Genomic DNA, 27,610 nt, shown 5'->3' on the forward strand with positions numbered 1-27,610 from the left:
CAAGCCACCCTGTTTTGAAGGCTGAGGTGGAGGCTGTCATCTTCCAGCTGGTTTCACCAGCTGGGGACTTCCCAGGCATTTATTGTACGGGTATAGACACTTCTCCGCAATTTTGGGATGTAGGTGGGAGTCAGCTATCTAATGATACGGGCATAACAGGCTGGAAGAAAAGGCTGAGAGTGGAATAATGAAGTGTAACAAACTGGATCGATTACAGCTTTACTGATTTACAGGGTTTTCCACTTGGATCTAACTTTAAGAGACACAGAATAAGTGAGTTTGGGTATCTCTGGAGGGTATCTGCTCCAACCACTGCTGAAAACATGGACCAAGCAGGTTTCCTGTGCAAGCAGCAGTGCTTGGTGTTGGTGCCCTTCTTTCCCACTGGGTTCCAAGTGTCTGGTGAGAAATTTGGAGCTTTTTCTAAGTCACTAAATCAAGCAAGGCACGGCAAAACACGTCATGGTTGAGGATGGCAAAATTCCAGCATCCCAAGAATGACACTATGTTTTTAACAAGTGACAATACTCAGCTGCACCAAAAAATTAGAATCGAACCAGGTTTTATATTTAATCAGTTTTAGAGATAAATAATTACTTCTGAATAACATATACCCTAGGTTCATGCATTTAACCTACACATATCATAATCTGTACTCCTTTGAAAGTTGAGCTGCTTGGAAGCATCTGCTAGAAAACCATATTCTCAGACAATTCACATCCTAAAACAATCAGCTCAGCTTCAGGGAAGGGTGAGGATGTGTGTGTTGTGTGTAGGGGAGTTCTAGGATGAAGAAAGTCAGGTACAAGACTGGTACAATGGCGCTGTTGGGAAAGAGGAGGCAGTAAAGGTTGAAGTTATCAATCAGGAATTGGACTGAGGGTGAATTTATATCACACAGTTTATACTTGCACTGCTGTTGTGGGGGGAAGAGTTTTGTCCTCAATGACATCTGTACAGAACTGACTTGTAGTGATGCAGATTCTGCCTGAATTACACGAAGCAGCAAAAGCAAATTTGCACACTGGAACCAGTTTCATAACACCAGGACAACCAGACATTCCCATGTAATGGAAATACTCCACTGTGTGCTCATTTTACATGCCAGATCTATTTTCTCTGACCTGAAGTCAAGGGAGGGACAAGATCACCCCTTAAAACAGTTCCCATCCTCAATCATCTACAATTGCACAAAGCCAGTGGCTCAAATCCCCGTGATTTTAATGTGACAAGATGGAATTGTTAGGACCTGGGTTTGGCAGAACATGCCAATCCACACTCAGGAACAGAGTTATCTGGAAATCCAGATGCCTGGTTTGTGGGAAATTTTGGTGTTTGATATTTGTTCTCTTTCAAAAAAAAAAAAAAGAGAGAAAAAAGAATGCAATAAAAAATTAATGAACATTTCCGAGGAACCATGAATTTAAAAAAAATTAATTTTAAGAACCTCCAGTGCACACTGTTGTCTAAAAGGGATGTATCCCTGGAAACCTGACAATTACTAGATGATATGGACTCACTTCTTAATCCATGGAGACAACCATGCAAGTCATCAACCACCCCTAGATGGATCTGCAGTCTCCCCTCTCCCCTTTCTCAAGCTTCCCCAGCCACAGGGTACAGAAGGTGAAAAGTCCTTGACCAGCTCTCCCTGGACAGAGCAACACAGGAATTCAGGCAATGGGAGCTCTGCAATCCTTGGAATTTATGAATCTGGTAATCTGGAGTGTCTTAACGTTCCCCAAATCAACATACTTGTAGTGGGAAGCCCTGAAGTACGAGAAAATCCTTTCTGGAGCCAGGATGCTCCGGGGCTTCCAGGTTACTGGCGTTGGATCCAGGAGTCAACTCCGGGTTAGCACAGAGCTGCCAAGGTTTCACTCTGATGGTTCCATGGCAAGAAAACCATGGAAACTTGGCATGGATGGACTGCCCTGGAGCCATGAGTAGTGATTGAAGTGGAGCTGCTAAACCTGGGACATTTCCGCTTGGTTTTCCAACTGGCGTTTCCCAATGAAATCCTCCCTTGCTGGCCAACATCCAGGCCAGATACTTTGGAATCTCGTAAATTCAGCTTCTGCTTAAACGTTTCCCTTAATTTGGGCCACCACACCCAGGAGAACGGCAAGTGCTTTGCAGGTGTGCAGGAGGCTGAGTCCATGCCCCAAATATTACAGCAGGAAGGTCAAACGTGACCAATTTGCATTTGTTCCTGACTCTGGACTGACACTGGAGAGCACAGGACCTTCTGGCATAACTGCATCAATGAAGGAGAAGGGGAGAGCTTGCACAGATGGATCTCTTCTCCATTCCCACTTTAACCTCTGCCTAATGGTTTTCTTTTCTTTTTTTTCTCATCTCTTAACATGTCTAATGCACTATTTCCCAGCAATTCGATGCAAAGGATGCCATCAATCACCTGCAGGCAGTGAAACTGCCAATTTTGTACCTGGAATAGCCATTTTTCAGGTTGAAAAACGCAAATACAGGCAGGTCTGTGCAACCATGTTTGTGCTTTGCATAACTGTGGATGCCATCAGGCATTTCAGCCCTGCACTCCTGACGTCCATCACTTCCAACACTTCCATCTCCAGCTATGCTGGATGGGGCAGCAAGTTCAGCTGCTGATTTGGAAGTACAGAAGTGATGCAAGCTATGGGAAATAGTCTCTTATTCTTTTGATATCTGATGAGAATGGAGGACAAAATGCTTCTATACTCAGACAATTTCACTTTCTGTTGGAAGAAAGTCCTTCCAGTTACTGGAGAAGATCAAAACATGCCTTGACAAATGGATGCTGATTTTCAGATTACCCTAAGTGAAAAATTCCCATTTGAGCTCTCTAATAAGGCAACTTTTGCTTCTTTGCAAAATCAAAGCAAGGAAGAATTCTGCTGAGTTGCAGAATATCCTACACTGACCCTCTGGAGGAGACAGTAAGGGATCATGGCTGCTTTTCTAAGCCACAGTTTCCAGATGATTCCCAGCCACTGGAGTGACACAGCATCACAGAATCATGGAATGGTTTGGGGTGGAAGGGACTTTCAAGACCATCCAGTTCCAACCCTCTGCATGGGCAGGGACACCTTCCACTATCCCAGGTTGCTCCAAGCCCTGTCCAACCTGGCCTGGGACACTTTCAGGATGGGGCAGCCACAGCTTCTCTGGGCAACCTGTGCCAGGGCCTCCCCACCCTCACTGTAAAAAAAATGTATCCTTAAGTCCAATCAACCTACTCTCTTCTTTCTTAGTTTAAAAATATTGCCCCCTGCCCTGTCACTACAGGCCTGGTAAAAAAAAGCCTCTCTCCATCTTTCTTAAAAGCCCCCATTCAGTACTGGAAGGCTGCAATAAGGTCTCCCAAAGCCTCCTCTCCTCCAGGCTGAACAGCCCCAACTCTCCCAGCCTGTTTCCACAGCAGAGGTGCTCCAGTTTTTGGAGCATCTTCATGGCCTCCTCTGGACGTGCTCTAACAGCTCCACATGTTTCTTTTGTGCTGGTGCCCCAGAGCTGGAGGCAGCACTGCAGGTGAGGGTCTCACCTGAGCAGGGTGGAGGGGTAGAATCACCTCCCTCTGCTCACTGCCCACAGCATGGGATGAGCCCAGGGTGCTGCTGGTTTTCCAGGCTGTGAACACACACTGCTGGGTTGTGACCAGATGTTCCTCTACCAGGGCCCCAAGGGCTGCTCCCCCTTCATCCCCCAGCCTGTTCTGACATCCTGCCCTGTCCTCGCACTGGGCCAGTTAAACAAGATGAAGCTGAGTGACATAAGATATTCCCCTGGGTGGTGGGTGACAAATCAGTCCAGAGCCCACTGATGGACTCTGTCCTCAGGGAAGGAGGAGGGGTTAGACCAGCTAGGAGATTGCTTCCTGGAGGAGACCCTGGGGTGAAGGTGGTCTCTGCCCTCCTCACACTCTGGAAAATCCATGATCCTTTGTTCATTCCTTTCGACCTCCCTTGGCTGTGTTCCCTCACAGACTTCCCTGTGGAATAAAGAGGTCTGCTATCAATTACAACCATGAGACAGCTGGTTACAATCTCCTCTTTGATGTCCTGGCACTGAGAAATCCCTGGATGCTCCCACCGAGAGAGAGGGACAGTCCAGTTTATGGGCTGGCCCTGCAGACTGTCAGGACTCCCTTGGTCCTCGACCTGGGAACCTCCATGGTCATGAACTTGCCCTTGTTCCTCATCTCCTGTGGCACAGGTGTCCCAGCTGTGGCCAACACGAGGAGGGGTGGGTGATACCACCCACCCCAGAGCCCCAGGGAGGGATTTTGAGGGAACACTGGGAAGAATTTTTCCCTGAGCCCAACCTGGTACCTGACCCTCAGTGATGCTCCCACGGCCAAGTGCACTGACAACTTGCAGACCAACAATGTCAAAGTGACCTCTCCTCCCTGGATTTTGAGACAGCTCAAGGGTGATTAGTTTTTAAGAGCTGGTGACATCCTTTCTTGCTCTCTGCCATTGCTAAGTCCATGGTTTTCCTCTGAAAGAGGCCACTTCCTTCCTTAAGATGGCTTTTGGGATATACAGAGCAACAGTGGTGGATTTCAACCTGGGACTTATTCTGCAAATCCAAAAAATTGGTACAACCAAGAAATATTGTAGCTGTTCATAGCAATAACAAAAGTCTGCTTCATTATACAGCCTCCTTAATCACTTTTTACACAGAGATTCCCAAGAGCTTTCCAGCCATGCCAGGATATCTCTCCTGACACCATTCTCATGAAACCTGCCAGAAAAAAAAACTCATCTGATGATAGCAGGGCAAAAATTTATTGGTTGTCTCTTTCATTCACAGATTCGAAGAGACAAACACAAATTTTCATGTGGGACAAACTCACCAAATTATTTTGGCCAAAGCAGATGACAGGGAAAGAAAGGATTTGGAAAACAAAGGCAAAGTTTCAATATCGAAATTTTTCTAAGCAAAGCTTTTCTTTCGGGGTAGGGAGGAACACATCCCAAAGTGCTTTGCATTAAAATTTGCTTATATTTTAGTTTACAAACCAAATATAATCAAAACTCAAGAGAAAATAGGACACTATGGGTCAATTTGAAAGAGAGAGTTTAATTTCCTTTTGTTGGCCCAACTCTTCTCTCAGTTGATCCTAAACCTGCTGATAAAGGACCATTATCAGTCTTCTGGATCTCCCTTGGGTGATTCAACAACATCATTATCCACCTTTTCAATGAAAACATTCCAGTGTTTAATATTCTTCTGTGCATCTGCTGTGGATCACCTGTGGTAGTTCCACAACCTAATGGTGCCCAGAGGTCAACACTTTGCACAGTTAAGCTTACAAAACCAAAGCAATAAAGTCCTTAGAGTGAGGAATTACCATGTTGTAATGGGAATTCCAGCTCCTACACGCATGCTCCTGGATGGAGCTGCAGTCCAAATATATTTTATTAGTAGGAATAACAAATAATGGATTGTTCCCAAATGATCACATTCTTGCACTTGCTGTTGTTTTGCTGTTTGGTTGTTTGTTGTTTTTTTTTTTTTCCTGTTTGCCAATGGCAATAAACAGCTCAGTTTGTTTTTCATTTGTAGGCCTTTTCTGTGTGGTTTTGCAGACATTCCCAAATTTAATGGAAACATCTGTCTAGTGGGATGTTTTTTACTCCTTACCACTATTTGGGGTAACAGAGGCACAGTTTAGCACTGTGACTGATTTCCCAGCCTTGGTGGTTTCTGACAGAGTCTGCAGGACCCAAAACTCCAGTTTACCTGTCAAAACCTGCCACAGTGTTTCTGTTTTGTGTAGGGAATGAAATGGAGCAACATGGAATAAGGATAACCTTGGAGAGGATGAAACCAAGGAAAATTTGCTGGTGCTGAAACTTTAGGTGACCAGCCCACCAGCACCAGAATTGGTTAAAAGAGACATTCAGAGTGGGATGGAGACCAACAGCCCCTCAAGGAGGAAGGACTCAACCTTGTGAAGGAAGGAAACAAGCTCTGAGTACAAGGACCTGTACAAGTATCAGGGTGACAACAGCGGTGACCCCAATGCAGACACCTCAATTCAGTGTCTTACTTTGCAGAGACAGTAAAAATGCCCAAACCATTGCCTGGGTGCCTGACAGATCCCTCAGGAGGATTTTTACTAACGCCAAGAGACAGAGATGTCCATTGGTATAAGAAATGGAGGACGGAAAAAAAGCTGAGCCCCTTGTCTGAAGGGTTGGGAGGTGCTTGCAAAGGTCCCAGAGGACATTTTTGGCACTGGAGGTGGGAAAGGATGGGACAGCAAGGCTAAGCATAAACTAAGGGTTAGCTAAGAAAAGAGATTCCTGGATTTTTCATCCAAGGAAATCTTCTAACCTTGAGATTCTTTGCTCCTGTGACTGATGCAAAGGTGTTTTCTCCTTCTTGAGTCCTCAGTGCAGGTGGAGGTATGATCCATGATCACCTGTATGGAAGAGGTGCAGCCCAGGCTAACTTCCAGTGCCTGTCCACTTGAAGATTCTACTGATGGACTATTTGATGAGAAAAGAGGAAAGCAGGTCCTGGTATCACCTATGGCTGGCTCAGTCCCTCTGTCTCTCTCTTCACAAGTAAAGTGATTTTTCATGGGCTGTGACACCTTTTTCAAATGCATGTGGTAGAACTGAATATCATAAGATATGCTGAGCTGGAGGGGAACCATCAGGATTATCGAGTCCAACTCCTGGCCCTGCACAGGACACCCCAAGAATCACATCATGTGCCTGAAAGATGGGATAAAATAAAGTCTCTGTGGTCCCCTGTGAACTTGAAGTGCAGTCAGTTCTGGGCTGGAGAAGGAGAAGGGTGAGAGGAAGTCATTTGGAAGTGTCAAGAAATAAACAGGGAGAAAGAAAAATGGACTTTCCCAGATCATTTTCTGAGGTGCTTGACATGGTCACCATGGTGACCATAAGTTCGAGAGGCAGATGACTCACATCTGGCAGTGGAGCAGCATTTCTTAATCCACATTCCAGCACTGGCTGATGGGGACCTCGAAACTGCAAGGTGGGACCCGTCCAGTGACCTGGGGAGATGTTTCCAGCTGATTTTGTAAGGAGGGTCCTTTGGAGAGTCACAACAAAACAGCAGCAAAAAAGACGAGCTTACAAAATGGTACAATCCTAAGCATGAATTTGGGCATGGCAGGCAGTAACCATTTATTTTTTTAGACACTTTTCTTTGGAAATTTCTGTGGCATGAGCTGGAAGAGTCCAAACCCAGTGCCAACCTAATAGCCAGAGCAACAACCTGCACAGCTTGTGCCATGGCAATCACAGGGGACATCCATCAACGCAGTCCAGGTGGTTGCCTTCTCCATCTCTTCTCCTGGTAGGAAGTGTGATTGCCACAAATATTGTTGCCAGGGACATCAGGGTTATTACCACAAAGCAATACTTGCCCAGACACCCATTTGTATCTTCAAGAACTTGAGTGTAAAGTACAAGGTTGGTCTCCCGAAGCATCCAAACCACCAGTGATCTAAAAGGGAGTAAATCCAGAGGGACCACGGTGGGGAATATGGATGACAAAGGCAAAAGGGAACTCATTAGGTTGTTCAATGCAACAAGAAGAGGCTACAGGGGAAGAAGACCCCTGACCAGCTGTTTGCCAGAAGGGTGAAAGCCAAGGAAAAAACATAACTACTTAAGGAAGATGGCACGGACACAAAACTAATTTGCAATGAGATACTGATAGGTTCCCACTGCAAACAATAAAGTTTCCAAGGACTGGATGCAATAATGATCCGGAATGGTCTCTCCAAAGGCACAGCAGCAGAGTTTCAGGGACTGGGACACACATGAAGCTCAAGTGATTTTGAAGGGGATCATGGTTGATCCATTGGGATCTGTAGTGGAAGTCAATCCTGTCTCAAGGGGGTGACAGCTGCCTGTGGTATTTGCACACCAGAGCCACAGAGGGGTACAGATAGGAGGAGAAACAGGAAGAGGAAGAAGAAGATGAAGAGTTAGGAAGGAAGAAGGCACTTGAGGGATTGCCAGTGCACGTGGTGGGATGGCAGACACGATCACATTTCTGCAATGTTGCTCTCCAATTCTCTTATCTGAATTCTGCTGTGAGCCACCCAGCTCTGCTTTGAGCAGTAAATGTTTGGGTTTGAAGCAAATTATTTTTGTTCCATATGTTAGGCTAATGTTAATTTAATCACCTGTGGTTTCTTTGAGTGCGGGCTGCTGGGTTTGCAGTGAGAGTACACAGGGAGAAGGAACAGACCTTTTCCAGAACGTGTGGAATACATCCTGACAGGCTGATGGCCCCATTCAATGTAAACACTCTCAACTCAGCCCCCTTCCCTCACTGCCTTTGACTCAAACAGCCACAGACACTGGGAAAGTTCTGTTTTCAATGTAAATACTTTCCCTTGCCCTGTCGTCGCAGCAGGAAAATGAAACCGCCCACGTCCTCATTCCCCTGACCTTTGGGGGAAGTTCATGGATCCTTCCTGTAGGAGAGCAGTAGCCACACTGCCTGCTGGGGTCCTTAAGGGATGCTAACGAATCCCAGGAAGAGGCTGAGCATCATGTGTGTCATATAGAAGAGTTTGGGTTGAAAAGGATATTAGAGAACATCGAGTTCCAACCCTCTGCCACGGGCAGGGACACCTTCCACCAGACCAGGTTGCTCCAAGCCCTGCCTAACCTGGCCTTGAATGCTGTGTGTTTCTGAGCTGGTTCTCATGTCTCAGCATTGGCAGGTGAGCAAAGACCTAAAGCTGTGACGGGAGAAGCTTTGTGTGCACCACCACCTAACCCAACACCTTCCTGTCACTACATGCCCTAAACGGAGAGGCCAAACCCACCACTGATATTCCATGTTTTCCATCTATTTTTAAAGTCAGTGGAGTCCAAGTTGTCCGGATATACAGGCCAAGTGATGGAGACTACCAAAGAAACAGACCATTGAAGTCCCTCAGATGACTTTTCTTCTCCACCTCTGCCCATCAGCAAAGATTAAGCCCTTCCTTTGAAGACTTTTATATATATTTCTTATTATTCCTGCCCTGAAGCATTAGGTGTGCCCTTTAATGCTTGGCAGTGACATCAGGGAAGCCAGACTGATTCCTCACAGGCCATCTGAGAAGGCTGTAGTGACCCATTTATTTTTACTTTCAGGACACAGCTTCAGAATGGGCCTGTGGGAAGGTGCATCTGAGGGAAAGGTATTGACATGACAAGGTATCAAGCTTCAGGGCACATCCTACACTCCAGTTTATGGGATGGAGAAAGAAATGTTTGTGTGGGCGTGTTACCAGATGTATCTTACCCAAGGGGTGTCTGGTTTTCTTTTTAATTTCTTGGGAAAGCAATCCAGGGTGCAATTCAAGTCATCTTAAAGAAGACACTCTGGCTGCCTACATGTCTCGTACCACTGGAGATAAATGCCCTGGGATGTCCCTCCTGGTCTCTGGATGTCCCCATAGGAGAGCACAGAACTCCCCGAGGTTGTGTCTTGCAATCAAAAACCTCATGTGGTTGCTTCACCTACCTTAGGGGATCTTGGGCATGTTTTAGGGAAGTAAATTGCAATCCAAACCTGGATAGCAATCAAGCTCTGCAGGTATGGTCTGTAATGGGAGCTGACACATCCACCTACCAACAGACAACTACACAAAGAAATCTTCACCTGTAAGTCTGGTCCTAATTTCTTTGTTTACCTGCACACCAGAAATAATTACATTCCTTGTTTATCAGAGCCATGGATGAGAAAGGAAGCACTGGTAAGGGGATATTCAGGAAAGGGGACCCAGGGAGGGAGGGTGGTGGCCAAGGAGGTGATCAGATGCAATGAAAAATAGTCCCTTCTCCTCAGGGGCATTCCCAGAAGCTACCTGCCAATACCTGCACCACTATTCCCCACTCCTTTGCCCAAATGCTGGCAAAACTGCAGTCTGCCTGAACACAGGTACCACTGGGTGCTCTCCTGCCTCCCACATCCATCTGGATCCACTACTTTGAGCTCCTCCAGGCTAGAAATAACACTCCTGTTTGTACATCCCCTGACACAAAAGAGGCTGAAGCACATGAATGATGGGCTTGTGCATCATTAAGGATCTCGGGTAGGTCCGTCTGCAGAGAGCCCTGAAGAGCTGTAACTGTGTGGTGTCACTGGAAGGGAAGCACCTCATGATTTAATCCCAAACAATTCAGCTCTTGCAAGGCAGAAGGAAGGGAGAGATGCAATACTTGCAAAACTCTGTGCTTTGCTCCTTCTACCTCCTTACTGAGAAGGTTGAGAGACACTGGTACAGGTTGTCCAGAGGAGTTGTGGCTGCTCCATCCCTGGAAGTGTCCAAGGCCAGGTTGGACGAGGCTTGGAGCAACCTGAGACAGTGGAAGGTGTCCCTGCCCATGACAGGGGGTGGAATGAGATGGTATTTAAGGTCCCTTCCCACCCAAACCATTCCATGATTCCATGAGTCTACAATTCTATGCTCTTCTCTGAGTGAGGAATACACAGAAGCAAACCCTGTGATGTGAAGTCACTCTGTTTTGTTTCCCCAAATCCCCACAAGCCCATGGCTGGATGCCAGTTGGAACATCACACTGTACATCCTCACAGCTTTCCAGATAATTCCTATGGAAGGGACCCTGGGAACTGAAACTGCCTGTGGCTGAAAAACCTTTCTGGTGACCTTTGACAAGTGTCTCTGCGAGAACTTGGCTTCAAAGGCTGAGATTCAAGAGCTGGAATCTCCTCTGAACCCAAATCCCCTGCTCTCTGCACTCAAACCAGGACATGAGCAGCTGGTGGTGCCTCCACTGCTGTGTCATGTGTGTGTGTGCCCCATTCCCTTCCAAACTGCATCTCTGAGAACACATCTGGGGTGGGAATACAGGGGTGTCAGGTGCCCTGCATGGGACTCGGGTGAGAGGGCAAGAAATAACACCACTGCCAGCTTCATCTGGTGACCTGGGGGATCAAAAGTGGGTCTGAGTCCCTGGACTTTGGGATCACTGCCCTCCATGACCCCTGTGATTACCCATGGGCTGTTCCTCAGTGATTTGTGAAGCTGGTCTGAGGAACTTTACAGCTGGAAAACTGACAGGGGTGAGATGGAGGTTCCTGTCCCTTTCCTGGTCAAGTTGCCCTCACCTCCTCTTGCCCCATTGCCACAAGAAAAGAGCATCATGCCATGAAGATATTCCCATTCCTCACTGTCTCTATGCTACAAATCATCAGTTTTACGCTTAGGATAAACAAGCTTATTTTTTATCTTTTCCCTACCTAAATGCTTTCACAAAGGTCTTGTCCATGTCTCCTGGAGTCAACTATGGCCCAGCCCTTCCAGCAGAGTTTGGGGCAGGATTCTTTTGTAGAGGGGGCTCTTTCCTGCTCAGTGTTTCCATAATTGATCCTTTAATTGGAGATCTCTTCGGTTCCCTTATTTTTTGGGATTTTTTTCCCCATCATGGACCTCTTTTGCAGTCTGGCTATTGGGCTTCTGCATCCACTTGCAACAGCCTTGCAGGGGAATGCAGCCAGGAGTTCTTTAATTCAGGAGATCAGGCAGGATAACCCTTGTGACTTGTTCCAGCCTTTGACTCACTGGGGGAAGTACAGATCCCATTAAACGTGATAAATAAACAAACTCCTGAACACAAGAGGGGAAGGCCTGATTCCAGATCCTGAACCCACGTGGCACCAACAACCTCATGTTCCTACAGCTCCAGGCACATTTCTCAGGCAGATTTGTGTTGGGGAGAGCTGGTTGGACCCAGTCCTGTATTCCCTATATCCTGCTGATCTTCCTTAGCTGAATGTCATCAATGTGACAACCCACTGCGAGCAACAGGAAAGGCAGCTTGGACTTGTCTGGGGCAGGGATTTCTCCCAGCAGGAATCCCTTGTAAATGGCTTTTTTTAATTTTTTTTTTTCCCCCCAGCTACTGAAGGGAGTAAAAATAAAAGTTGCATTTCAGGGGCCTTAATGACTGAGTTGTGAATTCCCTCAGGTTGGAAACTTCCCAGGAGCAGGAAATGCCCTCTCTTGATTGAGCTGGCAGTTGGTTTTCTGCCACCAGACCTGGTGGTTCTCGGGCTTGGCTCCAAGTGCATCAGCTACGAGCCCTCTCAGAGAAAGGCTATTCATTAGGAGCAGCTAAAAAAACCATATCCTTTTCCAGCCACTCCAGTAAATCCTTCCTTGGGCTTATCTCACCCGTAAATAATGGTGCAGGGAGAAGTACACCCTTCTGCCTCCATGGGACACTTTCATACAGCACCGAATCTGAGAAAGCAGGGCAGGCAGAAGCAGAATCATGGAATCACAGAATCAAGGAATCATGTAAAAGACCTCCAAGATCATCAAGTCCAACTGTTCCCCCAGTACTGCCAAGGCCACCATTGAGCCACGTCCCCAAGTGCCACATCCACGTGGCTTTTAAACCCCTCCAGTGATGGTGACTCCATGGGAAACCTGTTTCAGTGCTTGACAACTCTTTCCATGAAGAATTGTTTCCTAAACATCATCCTAGTCAGAGAACAAAGCTGATTCAGTAGAGCCACAGAACCAACTCAACACAACAAGGGTCAAGTTTTCCTGTAATGAATGATGGAAATAAATCTCCTGCTTAGACACCTTCAGAGGACTTGGAAATTTTGTGTGTAAAGAGGATAAGGAGATGGAACAATTTGGGTTGGTAAAAAAGTCTAAACACCTATTAACTGGAAAACTGGATTTTTCACCACACACATTTCATGATAGAAACTCTTTACAGCCTTCTTTTGCCCAAACACCAACCAACCAAACCCTGAAATACTTTCTGTTGCCAATGACAATTACATTCTTCTGAGAGGTGCAGTTCAGTTGCTTTCCTGTTGCTACTTCTCTGGAGGTTGGTATGACCTGTGAGGCACCATCTGAAAGAGGGGAGGTTAAATTAGATATTAAGAGGAAATTCTTCCCTGTGAGGGTGGTGAGGCCCTGGTACAGGTTGCCCAGAGGAGCTGTGGCTGCCCCTGGATCCCTGGAAGTGTCCAAGGCCAGGTTGGATGGGGCTTGGAGCAACCTGGGATAATGGAAGGTGTCCCTGCCCATGGCAGGGGATGGAACAAGGTGGTCTTTGAGGTCCCTTCCAACTCAAACTATTCCATGATTCTTTGGTGATTCTATGAAATGAGCACCACAGGGGACTGCAGGGCAGCAGAAATGCCCATCAAACACCATCAGGTCATTGCTCTTGAAAGCCTTTCCTCAGCAAACTCCAGTCTTGCCAAACTTCCCAGCCTTGACAGCAAACTCCAGTCTTGCCAAACTTCCCAGCCTTGACAACTCCTCTCTTTACAGAACGTTCTCTCTTTACAGAATTTGGCTGTATTGAACCAGCTTTGTCTAATTCCTGCCCTGTCCTGACATAAAGAATCCCTAACCCCACTAGAGTGAAATGTCTTTGCTCTGACAGAGCTTTTTACACTCCAGCCTGTCCCCATAACACTCATGACAGGAACCAAAGGCTGTGTTTTTCCTGTCATCTTTCTCACCTATGGCCATCTCATGCTCTCTCACATTTGGCAGAACAAACTCAGCTTGTTACAAAGGCACAGAATGGAAAACTTTACCTAATAGTCAATGTTTGGCACCAAAAACTGAAACTTTACTCCAGAAGGATCCCATAATGTCAAAAGATACTATCAGCCCTACCTAGAGCACAGTAATCACAGCAAAGAAAACTCCTGTCTGATCAATCAGAAGATAATTTAGGTTGCTCTCCCAAGGAAATACACTCATTTTCTGAAGTGCCTTGGGCAAAAATGCTCCATGTAATCACAAAAGTGAGCACTTGTAATTAAAACCCTACAGGGATCATGAAGCCTTGACACTGTTACTTGCTAACGTGACATACCTAATTCATGCTGGAGGTTTTTTTGTAGCAAAACCAATTAAAAGCAAGTTGGAAATAAGAGATCAGCCAACCACCTTGCATGACCATACAAAAGAACAGCCCACTCTTTTGCTCATTTTTTGTTACATCATGTTAACCAGATTATAAGGACTAACAAGCAAATATTTACCCAAATACAAATTAACGAGGATAAATCAGACTAATTAAAAACTCCTTCTCAGAATATTCAGGATGAAGTTTCGTCAAATATAATAAAACCATCAGACCCAGCTTGACACAGATGATTTTAAGGTTATGTGGTGTATTTTTGTATTGGTTCCAAAACCCCTGTTGAGAGATTTTATAACATTTTGCCCACTGAATCCCAGTAGTTTTAAGTTTTTCAAGATCTATTTTTTTCCTGTTTGTGGTACATCCTTTTAGCAACTGCCTCCAGATGCGTCAAGACTATGCCATATAAAAAGACATTTGGCTTTAAATAGTTTTGTTTGGTGGTGCAGTGGATAGACTGGAAGCAGAGTAATCCCACACGCAGGTCGTGGGAGATTTGGGTCCTAATTCCAATCACTGCATTCCTTTGGCCAGGCAGAGGCAAAGCAGATGTCCAAATCTGGGTGCCCAAATAATTATCTGAGGTCCAGAATGAGGCATCTCTTATAGCAGCAATAACTGTCCTGAGCCCCTCCATCCATCTCTGGCCTTCCACACAGGTAATGGGCAGGAAAGGAACCCCACACACTCAGCTGGGCTCCAAATAGTTGTTTTTGGCTGGCTATTTCCAAACATAGGCTGTCTCCCTGCTGTTCTGCACGCTGGTGGCTTCTGCACTGGGGCCACATGGAGGGAATCAACACTGCCTGATACTTTAGCTTACTGATAGGCTTGTTATCCTTGTTACTCACAGGCTTGTTATCCATGGGCCTGCTTGTAATTCTCTCCTGTGCCCTTCTGCAGGACGTCAACGTGTTTTCCCTGGAGAGAAGCCCAGCTCCCAGTTGCTTTTTCCTCAGTGTTTCTCTAGACAGACACAATCACTGCAGGTGACTCCCAGCCAGGTGTCCTGTGCCTGGACTGTTCCTCCAGTGCTATCCCAGTGGGATGCACACCCTCACTTGTCCCTGTGCTGGGTCCACCATAGAATCCCTGCTGTCATGCCCTAGGAATGACACTCTGGAAGGTTTCAGCACAGCCCTGGTGTTATTGCAGACACTCTGAGTGGGAAAAACAGAAGCAAAAATCACATTTGAGGGCTGCTGAAGCAACAGTAAAATCTGTCTGGGAAAAGCAATGGATTTCCCCTCACTTCAGTGCTTTAAGAATAGCCTTGAAATGGCTCAGGAGTGGTTTGGGGCCAAGTGGTCTTTCCCTGAGAAAGGGAGATGAGTTGGAAGACCCATCCACCCATCCATCCATCCATCCATCCATCCATCCATCCATCCATCCATCCATCCATCCACCCATCCATCCATCCATCCATCCATCCATCCACCCATTCCCTATAATTTAATGAATTTATGCTAATTTGGCATGAGCCCATTTCATGGAAACATCCTGTGGTGCCTCTTGTTTGGATGATGTCCAATAAATCCAACCAGAGCTTTTGAGCCTCCATCCACGTCTTTGCTGGTGTTTTTAATCAATGTATGGTTCCCGTGAATCAGGTTCAATGGGGGACATGTGGCAGATGGAACAGTTCATCCCAGTTGCTCTTGTTCCAGGTTGATCTGATGCTCTGGGCCATAAATAATTATTTGAAAGCAATTGGCATTCCTTTTTCCATGTCAATTTTGCCACTTCCACCATAACTCAGAAAATTTCTGGAGAGACAAGGAACTGCCCTGACAATCAAAGTAATTAAATGTTCTATCTTTCAGCCTCCTACTTTCAAATCACCTTTCCTATGAGGTCCCCCTGTGTAAAACCACACTAAAGAAGTTAGTTTTTTTCTGAGATTGTGTCTTGTGGTAGATTTTTAGTGAGTATTTTCTGATGTCTAACCAGGGGCTGAGCTTGCTCTGCAACCTTCCTTCTGTGAGGGAGAGTAAAAAAGTTTCAACTCCTTTACTCGACTCTCCATTTTTATGGGAAGTTGGTATATTGAGGACTTTTAGCACTTTCTCAAATGTGATTGAAGTTGATGGTGGGTTGCACCGAAAACAGGGTGACCAGCAGGTCAAGACAGGGGAATCTCTCCCTCTGCCCCATTGAGGTAAAACCACCCCCTGCAGAGCTGCCTCCAGCCCTGGGAACAACAGCACAAGGACGTGGAGCTGCTGGATCCAGAGGAGGCCCCGGAGATGCTGCCAGGGCTGGAGCCCCTCTGCTCTGGAGCCAGGCTGGGAGAGCTGGGGGGGTTCCCCTGGAGAAGAGAAGGCTCCAGGGAGAGCTGAGAGCCCCTGGCAGGGCCTAAAGGGGCTCCAGGAGAGCTGGAGAGGGACTGGGGACAAGGACATGGAGTGATGGGACAAGGGGAAATGTTTTTAAACTGCCAGAGGGAAGGGTTAAATTAGATCTTAGGAAGAAATTGTTCCCTGTGAGGGTGGGGAGGCCCTGTCCCAGGTTGCCCAGAGAAGCTGTGGCTGCCCCTGGATCCCTGGGAGTGTCCAAGGCCAGGTTGGACGGGGCTTGGAGCAAGCTGGGATAGTGGAAGGTGTCCCTGCCTATGGCAGGAGATTGGAAAGTGTTTAAGCAGTGTTTAAGGTCCCTTCCAACCCAAACCATTCTATGATTCTGTCATGAAAGAGTTCATCAGGTGGTGAAAATTTCCATGCTCTCAGGCACAGAGTGATGACATAAGCCCTTTTTTTTTTTCATCAGGAAACCATATTAAATGCTCTTATATCAGAGTAGAATTAGATTCTCCACGTCTACCAGAACAGACCTGGTCTCATCTGAAATGTGCTTCCACCTACAGTGTCATCCCCATCATTTATTTTGCGAGTGACAGCTCCTGAAGTTGAGCACTGCTACACCTCTGTGAGCCCATCTTCTCCAAAATGCTTTGTGAAAGGACTCCTGCCCCGTGAAAAACAGCATCTACAAACACATTTATGTTTTGGCTCGAAGGAGACCTTTCTGGGCCTCGCTGGTGTAGCATCTGCCTTTCCTTCAGGGTGCAGGTGAAAAAGGCAGGACGCTGTTTTTCTGGCTCATTCCTGGAAATGAGCACAAGCACAGCACAAGCACAGCAAGTCACCAATCCAACTATGAACACGGAGGGCTTTGCTCATCCTGAGGGATCTCTTAAGTCATTCCTCGTCCAGGTAACCCGTTGCTTGTGGAAGGATGGAGTGAAGGGAGCCTTGGGTTGTGTCTCCCTTGTGTGGCACTAACTCAGGTGCTGCTGTGCTTCCTCACACCGCTCTTGACTTCCAACCAAATCCAAAGAATAACAAACATGGGAGCCCTTCACTCACACTAGACTATGGTTCTTAAAAGACAAGAGCCACTGAGGTGTGTAAATCACCATCCTGGATACCAGCTAGTGCATTCTTGATCCCAAGAGAGGCTTGTTTTCTCTGGGGTGGTGATGGAGAAGATCTCTAACTGCACTCCCGAGATGGCCCCATTTGGGGACCCACATTGCCTTTGCATGGTCCCCAGCAGAGGAGTGCATGGGGACCAGGGCTCCATCCCTCCTCATCCTCTTAATTAATTCCCCCTGGATCAGGCTTTGGAAAGCAGGTGACTATCTATCTAAAGGTGTTGGGTAGGGGGTTCTGGCTCCTTGATCACCTTGCACAGGTGCCCCTATGCAAGGGCAAACCCAGCACCTAACTTTTAGCAGAGTTTCCCATTAGCAGAAGAGCCAGTGAAGACTCTATAGAATCATGGAATTGTTAAATTTGAAAAAGCCCTCTGGGATGATCAAGTCCAACCATTCCCCAGCACTGCCAAGGCCACCACTAAACTATGTCTCAAGTGCCACATCCATACTTTTAAATCCCTCCAGGGATGGGGATTCCAACACTGCCCTGGGCAGCCTGCTCCAGTGCTCCAAGCTCCATCCAACCTGGCCCTGAACACTTCCAGGGATGGGGCATCCACAACATCTCTGGGCAGCCTCTGCCAGTTACTCACCACCCTCTGAGTAAAGAATTTCTTCCTAACATCTAACCTTGCTGTCAGTTCAAAAACATTACCCCTTGTCCTGTCACTATCTACCCATATAAAAAGTCACTCTGCCTCCTTTTTATAAGTCCCCTTTAGGTCCTGGAAGATGCTCCAAGATCTCCCTGGAGCCTTATCTTCTCCAGGCTAAACACACCCAGCTCTCTCAGCCTGTCTCCAGAGCAGAGGGGCTCCAGCCCTTGGATCATCTTCATGGTCTGACACAACCAAAGGGAGATGAATCCTGTCCTATAAACCAGCCTTAAACTCCTTGCCCACACCTCTGAAAAGTCTCCAGTTATGTTCTCTAGACAGGTGTTTGCTAAGGGAAGAGGAATCCTGCCTCAAACCCCACCACCACCACCCAGGATCCCGAGACAGAGCAGTTTTTAGAGCTCCACTGCACACCCAGCAAGGGCACCACCCTCACACTGGGAATTAGGATTTCATCTCGGGTTGAAGAACCCGCTGCTTGAAGAGTCTTATTAGCCACAGAACTGTTAATTTTGTTTAAACTCCTGGTGATGGCATCCCACGTATCCCACACCCAAGAGTGAGCTAAATTATTCAGCTGATAAACAGACCATGGAGGTATTGGGGAGTTTGAGATGATTTGAAGAAAGATCGCTGTAGATCGTTCGAGCACGGAGAAACAGCTGACAGCATTTAACACACACACACACACATAGATTGTGTCATTCAAATTACTGCTTATTTCAGCTTTTCAGCCCTGATGTGATAAATATTGCTCCTGTGTAACTAATGTGGAAACTATTCTGCAGAGAGCTGCAAAGATCTGTGCAGACTCACAGACACCGACGACGGAGCCAGCGCGGAAGTTTCTGAGTGCTCAGGGAATGCTAAGTAGAGCTGAGAGTCTTTTTTCACTTGACAAATTTCCTTATCCCTAAAAAGTATGATCAGATGACAGCGAACAGTGCGAGCCAAGGACGATTTCTTGCGAATTCATGTCAAAGAGGGAAAAAACAGTCAAAACATTTGGATATTTTCGGAAGAAAACAGATCCCTTATTCACTTCATTTTAATGCAACAGCTCACTTCGAAATGTCTCTGAGCGCTCATTTTTTAATAGACTCCCATTTACTCAAATTGAAACAATACATTTCACTTCAGTTTAAAGTTATTTGGTTTCTCATGAGAATTTAATTTTCATTTAAAATGTGTATAAGTATAATTTCCAGTTGGTCCCAAATTATTTCACCTATTTTTGTCTAACAAACAAATAAAAACCATTCTACTTAAACATTTATAACCTTCTTTTCAAGGAGAATTGGCCCCAGTATGTTTCAGACTGTGAATTTACAGTGGACTTTGCTGATTTCTGTGAGTTTCAGACTCATGTCCTGAGCTGTAAAATCCAAGATTAGAAGTTTCTGTTCTCCTCCCAGATAGCCCCGGAATGATTTTGAGATTTGAATAGGAAAACTGCAATTAATGAAGGGTGGGGAAATGAGAAGCAGAATATTTTGTAGTCATAAAATAAATGAAGTTTTGCCGTGTTTATGTTATACATATAATACAGCAGGAAGTAAAGATCAAAGCCGTGTTTATAAAGGACTTGGCAAGTTGTGTGCTCGAAGGGCTCATGGGAGGTACTTCAAGAATGAAGTTTGGATTTTTAGCCGGTGGAAATCACCGTGTCTCCTTTGACTTCTGCACAAGGGTGGTGATTTACACCAGCAGAGAAGCTGGCTCAAGTGTTTCAAGGGAGAACAGCTACAGTAAGGCAAAATATTTTTTTATTTCTACTAAAAAAGTATTTGCCTCATGTTTGTTCTCTATTTCCAAGTACTGGGAGTAACTCAGAGGAACAGGATCCCATTTCCCAGCTTCATTAGCTGCAAGGTTGGCAGAGGGTTGGAACTACATGATTTTTAATGTCCCTTCCAACCCAAACCATTCCGTGATTCTGTAATTTTAAGGTGTAAAGGTGTGAGTGAGGTTTGGAGCTGGTTCTTGCTGGTTCTGGCTGAGGAGGAGAGTATCAGACTGGGGCTGCCCAGAGAGCTCAGCCTTTGGGTACTGGCATCTACCCAAACCCCACAACTCCCAAACTTTTTATTTGCAGGCTACAACCCCCTCCCATGTACCTGCTCAGTGAAAGGGAAAGTCAGGCGTGGTCGGACAGGGCAATTAATCTCGGGTCTTGCAGAGAGAGCAGCTCAGTGCAGCCTTACTGCTCCCTGCCCGAGTTTTACCATGAACTGCAACGCTCACATAGGGTGAAAACTCTCCACAGCAGCGATTTCACCCCCGTGGAGAGCTGAGATAAACTTCCCAAATACCACCCTCACCCAGACAGAGAAACTGGAGCAAAGAAGTACAAGACAGCAGCATGGTGAGAGCAGACACGCACAGCCCTGATCCACCACTCCAGGGACACCTCAGCTCCCAAGACACCATCAATCCTGGTGATTTATCCCACTGGAGGGTGTCTCACAGACCTGGGCTCCAGCTGTCCCCAGGGGCACAGCCCCAGTGCTGGAGGGAGCTCAAAACCTCCACAGGTCAAAATCTGTCCCGTGGTCACGATGCTGTTTCCACTGACTTGAGAGGGAGCCTCGAGCAAGAGGATTTGAAAAACCCTGAGAAAAAGTGCAGAACCAGCTGTACTGCTTCCCTGGCTGCAGGGTTGGTGGGACACAAGTCCCTGGTGGGCTGTGGGACACGTGGGTCCCCGCTGGCAGATGGAATGACAGACCTCTCTGCTTTGCTGAGCTCTGTGCAAAAGGCTGCTGCTGACATCCACAAGTTATTTTAACCTCTATTTCCCCCCCTCCAGGTTTATTACAGCATTCCAGGGGGCTCATCAGGTCCCCTGAGCTGGGTGCTCGTTCAGTGAGGTGGTGAGGAAGAGCACTGGCATCCCTGCACTGGTGCTGGAAGGGGATGTTGCTTTGGACATCACATATCCCCAGCACATTCTGTGCCTGCTCAGCCTCTTCTGCACGCCTCTTCTGCCTCCTTTTCACAGACAACTTGCCAAAACTTTAGAGCACAACTTGTCAGACAACCCTAAAGGAGTGTCCTGGGAAATCACATAGGATCTTCTCCCATCACCCTTAGATAATACCTGGTCCTGCTCCAGGTCCCTGCACAACAACGACATCCTGGGAAGTCAGTGAGACATGCTTCAGACTCTGACACTCCCTGGGGAGATCAAACCTCAGTCATCTCCAATAGAGGTGGGAGCCCTGGACCCACGGAGGCACATCCAGGTGCCTTTCCCAAACTGGGAGGAAGGGAGGACAGCAAAACTCTTTGGAGACCACTGTGCCATAATGACAGCCTGTTTGAAACAGAGCTGCTTGCTCCTTAGCCTAAACTTCATTATTTAAAATGCTGAATGCAGAATGAATTAATTAAAGCAATTATTATGCTGCTATTTTATTCATTTGCTATTTACTTTGACTGATTATATGAGTTTGGTTAATAAATATTGAGTGTTAATTAACTGAATTAATTCATTGCTGGTTTATTCACTCATCAGTTACCTATCCCTCACATCCGTGCATGAGTTGTCTGAAAGTTTATCCCAAAGAGCAGGTCCCCAAGGGTCCAGTCACAGGAAGCAGGGCTGGGAGGGGGGACGGGGTCACTTACCAAAAGGCAGGATGAAGAAGAAGGGGAACCAGCAGAGGATGAAAACACCCACGACGATGGCGAGAGTCTTGGCTGCCTTTTTCTCACGGGAGAACTTGAGGAGCCGCACGGAGAGGGAGCTCCTGAAGTTGTGCCCCTTGCTCCGGGTGCTGGAGAGAGGGTCCTCCAGGACGCTGCGGCAGTGGATGCGCAGAACCACCTCCATGGATTTATTCCTCTCCTTCTTGACCCCTGCCTCCAAGCTCCGGGTGGTCCGCCTGGCCACCACGTAGATCCTGAAGTACATCACCAGGATGACCATGAGGGGCAAGTAGAAGGAGAAGAGGGAGGAGAACAGGGCATAGCCTGGCTCCTCTGTGATGCTGCAGATGCTCTCATCCTGCGGCGGCGGCTCCTTCCACCCCAGCAGGGGCCCGATGGAGATGACCATGGAGGAGAGCCAGACCACCACGAGGATGACCCCCGCCTTCCTCTCGGTCATGATCGTGGGGTACTTGAGGGAGTACTTGACGCCGATGTACCTGTCCACGGAGATGATGCACAGGCTCATGATGGAGGCAGAGCAGCACAGCACGTCCACCGCTGCCCAGATGTTGCAGAAGATGCGCCCGAACACCCAGAAGCCCAACACCTCCAGGGTGGCCGAGAAGGGCAGCACGGTGGTGCTGAGCAGCAGGTCGGCGATGGCCAGGTTGACGATGAAGTAGTTGGTGACCGTCTGCAGGTGCCGGTTGCAAGCCACCGACAGGATGACCAGGATGTTCCCCACGATGGCCGAGAGGATGAACACGGCCAGGAAGACCCCGACGCCCACCGCCTGCACGTCCAAGGCGAAAGTCAGCGTGGTGCCGTTGCCGTCGGGGCTCTCCTCACCCTGCAGCCCCCAGGACCGGTTGGCACCGCTCTGGCTGCCCTGTCCCGTCCGGTTCCCGCTCAAGCTGCCATTGCTCAGCTCGGGGAAAGTCATTGTAGAGAAAGTCCGGGCTCCATGGAGGGCGAGGAGAAAGCGGTGCCGAGGCGCAGCTCCCCCGGCATGATCCCCGGCCGGCAGCCCCCGCCTAGACCCACTCCGCACCCCGCTCCCCCGGCCGGGATGGAGGGATGGAGGGAGGGATGGAGAGAGGGATGAGAGAGGGACGGAGGGAGGGGAGAGGGATGGAGAAAGGGATAAGAAAGAGGGATGAGAGAGCGGGATGAGAGAGCGGGATGAGAGAGAGGGATGAGAAAGAGCTTCGCGCCGTGCGGCCGCGCTGCCCCCCGCCCCGCCGCGGGCTCTCCCCGCCGCTCAGCCCGGGGGGGCAGCGCGGTCGGGGCCCCCCCGCCGCCCTCTCATGCTCCGGGGGCTGCGCTGGGCTCGGGCGGCAGCGCCGGCGGCTCCGCTCCCTGCTCGGACCGGGAGCGGCGGGAGGGGCGGGACGGGACCGGGGCGGGGGCGGGCGGGAGCCCCGCGCGTCAGGTGCTGCCGGGGGAGGAGGAGGAGGAGGAGGAGGAAGGGAAGGAGGAGGAGGAGGAGGAGGCGGCGGCGGGGCGGCAGCAGCGTTCCTTTGCTGGACGAGGCGAGCGCAGGGCAGGACGAGCTGGTGGCGGAGCCGGCGGGCGGAGGGAGATGGGAGATGATGGACGGGGGGTTTCAGGCACGCACGGACGGGAGGGAACCCACCCGCGAAGGGGTCGCGCAGCAGCGGGTGCAGACCCCCGGGGGTGGGTGGGGGGTACCCGGGTGCAGCCGTCCCGCCCGTCACCGCCGGGCGGCAGCAGAGCAAAGGGTTTGCCCGGCGGGTCCGTGTGTCCCCCCGGCACGGGGGTCCTGGGGCTGAGGGGGAGCTACACCTGCCCGCTGGAGACCGCCTTGCCGTGGCCCCCGGCACAGGTATCCCACCAAGAGGATGCTCTGTCAGTCTGGCATGCCCCCCTCAGCCCCAGCGTCCCAGCAGGCGGATGCCCTGCCAGGTTGGTGTGTCCCCTCTAGCCCTAGAATCCCGCCAGGAGGATGTCCTGCACGGCTGGCATGCCTCTCCTCCTCCTCTTCCCCCCTCCACTAGTCCCACCATCCCACCAAGAGGATGCATCCCACCAAGAGGATGCATCCCACCAAGAGGATGCATCACAGCAGGAGGATGCATCACAGCAGGAGGATGCCCTGCATGGCTGACAGGACCCCCAGGCCCAGCATCCCACCAGGAGGATGCTCTGCCAGGCTGCCATGCCCACCTCAGTCCCAGCATCCCACTAGAAGGATGCCCTGCATGGCTGGCATGTCCCCTCAGCACCCACCAGGGGAGATGTCATTTCTATCTGGCATGTCCCCCCCACCCCCAGCATCCGACCAGGAAGATGTCCCTCCAGGCTGGCAGGTTCCCCCAGCATCCCACCAGGAGGATGTCCCTCTAGGCTGGCAGGTTCCCCTTTGCCCCAGCATCCCACCAGGAGGATGTTCTGTGTGGCTGGCAGGTTACCTTTCTCACCCCACATTCAGGGCTTCCAGCAAACATCCTTACCATGCTTAACCCTGGTCCTGACACCCCAGTCCAGGCATCCTGCTGGGGGTGAAGGCATGGGCTGTCCCTCACTAGCTGCTTCCCAAAGCAGAGGGGACAGGCAGGGACTTGCATTCAGGGACAGCTCTGTGCCTCTGACTTAACCCTGCAGCAAGACTTGGACACAGCAGCCTGTGACTATAACATATAGACACATATTTCTGGCCAATTTTAAGGGGGTTGGGGTTTTTTCCCACTGATAAAAGCAGATCCTGTTTACACTGGTTTCCTCCCCGTGACCTGCCTCCATACATTGCAATGGGGACTGACCCCAGCATGGAGCAGGGGCTCTCCCTCAGCTTCTTTCTACTGTACACAGGAAATATTTCCTTGGAGTGTGTTTATCCATGATTTTTCAACTTTTCTTTCTTAAAAAAAAAAAAGTTATTTTAAAGGGCAGTCCAAGTGGACAGTGGAGTGATTTAACTGATGCTGTCAGAGCATGGGAGATCTGTGGATACACTGGGTATGAGAGTGGACAAAAAATATTATAGCATATTTGTTCCTTAATTTTCCTTGACTATAATTGCAGGAAATGACACATTTTTGATCTTTCTTATTTCTTTCACGCAGTCTCTTCTTCCTTAAAATTTCATCCTCCTTCCTTGAGCTGGGTTTTTGACCCTGCTGGGAACAAGCAAACTGGAAAATACAAGAAGACAGGAACAAATACTGCACCAGGACAATGTTCATAAGGATGGTTTTGCTTAAAATAACCCGCCCCACAAACTCTTTACTGCTTTATAAATGTGAATTAAAAAAAAAAAAACAACAAAAAACCCAAAAAAAACCCCAAACACCCAACACTTGAGTCCAAATTACTCATTTTCCTTATGTTTTGATGAAAACATGTCAACCACCAAAATGAAGGATCGTTTTTCACTCGGGTGCTAAACTCAGCATGGGATGATCTCAACCCATGGAATTCTGCAGCCATATCTTTGCAGCAACACAGATTGTTGTCTAGATAAATATATCTCATCTAATCTATCCAGTGACATCCAGAGATAAAGAAAACATGTGCCTGTCTCCAGAGCTAAGGCTGGGCTGAAGCTTCTCACGCACAGCAGGATTTTAACCACCTAGGAAGAAAAGGGAGGTTTCTCCCAAGTGACATGTTAGGAAATGCCATCTGGGTGAGGGTTGCACCTTCCCTGCATCTTGCCCTCCCTGGGTGAGCTCTCCTCCTCTCCTGCTGTCTCCAAAGACAACTTGTCCACGTTGCTGAGAGGTTTGACAGCAGGGTTTGAGCGGGATGTAGGGATGGGATGGGTGAACTGAAGGGTGGGGGTAAGGCTGGGGGCTGCCACCTCATGAGCTGCTCAGGATGGATGGACCTGCCCCAACCATGCTTAAAACCCTTGAGGCTGCACAGAAGCCTTTCCCTCCCCAGCCAGGGCAGGGAGAGATCATGTCCAGTGCTGTCACCTCAGCTCAGCTAAAGAACATCATCAGCTCATTATGATCCTTTTACCTCCTTGCTTTTCATCTGTCTCCCTGTTTGTGTTTAAATCAGGGCCATTATGGTTAATTTAAACTAATGAGGAACAGGTTTACACTGATGCACTTAAACCCAAATAAAAGTGTTGGAGTAGGTCTCTTTGGAGGAACTGAAGGGTTTGAAGTAAAAGCACACAGAGTTCTGTGAGTGCCTTGACAATCTGCTGGGCTTGAGCAGGAAAGAGGTACAGCTCCTTCCCTCTTGACATTTTACATTTCTTTCCTCCCTCTATTTTTTACACTTTTTTATCTTTTTGGGGCAGAGGTTATCCTAAGACTCCAGGGTTTATAACAAGGAGAGACGTGCCCCGGGTGGAAGATGTCTCTGCCCGTGGCAAGGGGTTGGAACTAAATGATCTTTAAGGTCCCTTCCAACCCAAACCATTCCATGATTCTGTGATTCTTCCCTTGCTCTGCAAAGGAAGGTCGGCCACGGTTCATCTGCCTGCAGCATTTCCCAGGTCCAGAGGTGGGAAAAATGGATCCTGCTCACAGTCAATGCAGAACAGTGGCAAAATGATAATATCTAAGTGGTTGTGAAGGTGAGGTTGCCTTGCCTTGGTCAGAACATCCAAAAATCCTCTGGGAAGCCAGGATCAGTCTTCATTGCTTGTTCCTCTGAGGTCAAGTCCAGCTCTGCTGGCTCCGGTGTCCAGCTGACCCCAGGTCTTCCAGTACACTGAAAAATAGACTGAAAGTTATTGCAAGGGACGACTCAAACCTGTTCTGCTGTACCCTTTGTTTCCAAACATGGAACTCCTGAGAAACTGGAGATCAGGTCACTAACTGGGAGAGGCAGTGGGCAGAACCTGGACTGGACATTGCTACAAAACAATAGAATTAGGTGGAATTTTGATTTTAATTGTGAATGTGTGAAAATTGTCCGCCTTTGTTGGATTGTGGTGATACTCTTTTTCAACCTAAATGATTCTACAATGTTATTTTTGGCTTCACTGTGGTGAATTATTTTTTGTTGATGAAAGTGAGGTCAGCTGTCCCCAAAACAGATGTGACAAGGACAGCGGGGATCTGGTCCAAGCCCCTTTCCTGCAAATGGATTTGTCTATTCCAAAATCATGCTTCATGGCAGCTTTCCCCTCCTGCAAATGGATTTGTCTATTCCAAAATCATGCTTCATGGCAGCTTTCCCCTCCTGCAGTGGAATCACTGTCCTTTTGGTTGGAAGGTCTCCTCTGGTCTAGTCTAAACTTTCTTTGCTTGTTGCCAGCTGATGCAGAGAGCAATTTATTACCTTCCTCTTACATATTTTAATTTAATTTTGGAGCAGGAAATTAATTTCCTATTAATTTTGAATAGAAAAAAAGCAAAATATGTGGAAAAAGAATCACAGAATCATAGAATGGTTTGGGTTGGAAGGGACTTTAAAGACCATCTCATTCCACCCCCTGCCATGGGCAGGGACACCTTCCACTATCCCCACTTGCTCCAAGCCCCATCCAACCTGGCCTTGGACACTTCCAGGGATGGAGCAGCCACAGCCTCTCTGGGCAACCTGTGCCAGGGCCTCACCACCCTCACAGGGAAGAATTTCTTCCCAATATCCCATCTATCCCTGCCCTCTGGCAGTGGGAAGCCATCCCTCCCCATCCTGTCCCTCCATGCCTTGTCCCCAGTCCCTCTCCAGCTCTCCTGGAGCCCCTTCAGGCCCTGCCAGGGGCTCTCAGCTCTCCCTGGAACCTTCCCTTCTCCAGGGGAACCCCCCCAACTCTCCCAGCCTGGCTCCAGAGCAGAGGGGCTCCAGCCCTGGCAGCATCTCCGTGGCCTCTAACAAGTCCACATCTTCCTTGTGCTGAGGTCCCCAGAGCTGGACACAGCACTGCAGTTGGGATCTCAATCCCCTCCCTTGGGAAAAGGGTTATCAAGCTCATTAACTCCTTCTTTCTGACCACATTCTTAGTGCAGGGCAGGTGGTTTCACAGAGCCCATCTGTGGTTTGCAGTGAAGACACTG

The 27,610-nt window shown here is 48.4% G+C and overlaps 1 protein-coding gene across 1 annotated transcript in view; it reads right to left on the reverse strand.

Moving 5' to 3' along the window:
* The window catches only part of ADRA1D (adrenoceptor alpha 1D), a 45,310-nt gene extending 22,127 nt beyond the window's left edge, over window positions 1-23,183 (reverse strand). Inside the window, exon 1 of the mRNA XM_027712654.2 lies at window positions 21,603-23,183. Coding sequence (XP_027568455.1) covers window positions 21,603-22,569 — 967 coding nt within the window. The 5' untranslated portion in view covers window positions 22,570-23,183. The remainder of the gene's footprint in view (window positions 1-21,602) is intronic.
* Between the last annotated feature and the right edge of the window lie 4,427 nt (window positions 23,184-27,610).

This window comes from Pipra filicauda, unplaced genomic scaffold, assembly GCF_003945595.2.
Source record: "Pipra filicauda isolate LSUMZ 115617 unplaced genomic scaffold, ASM394559v2 scaffold422_size665910_pilon, whole genome shotgun sequence".
Taxonomy (NCBI): domain Eukaryota; kingdom Metazoa; phylum Chordata; class Aves; order Passeriformes; family Pipridae; genus Pipra; species Pipra filicauda.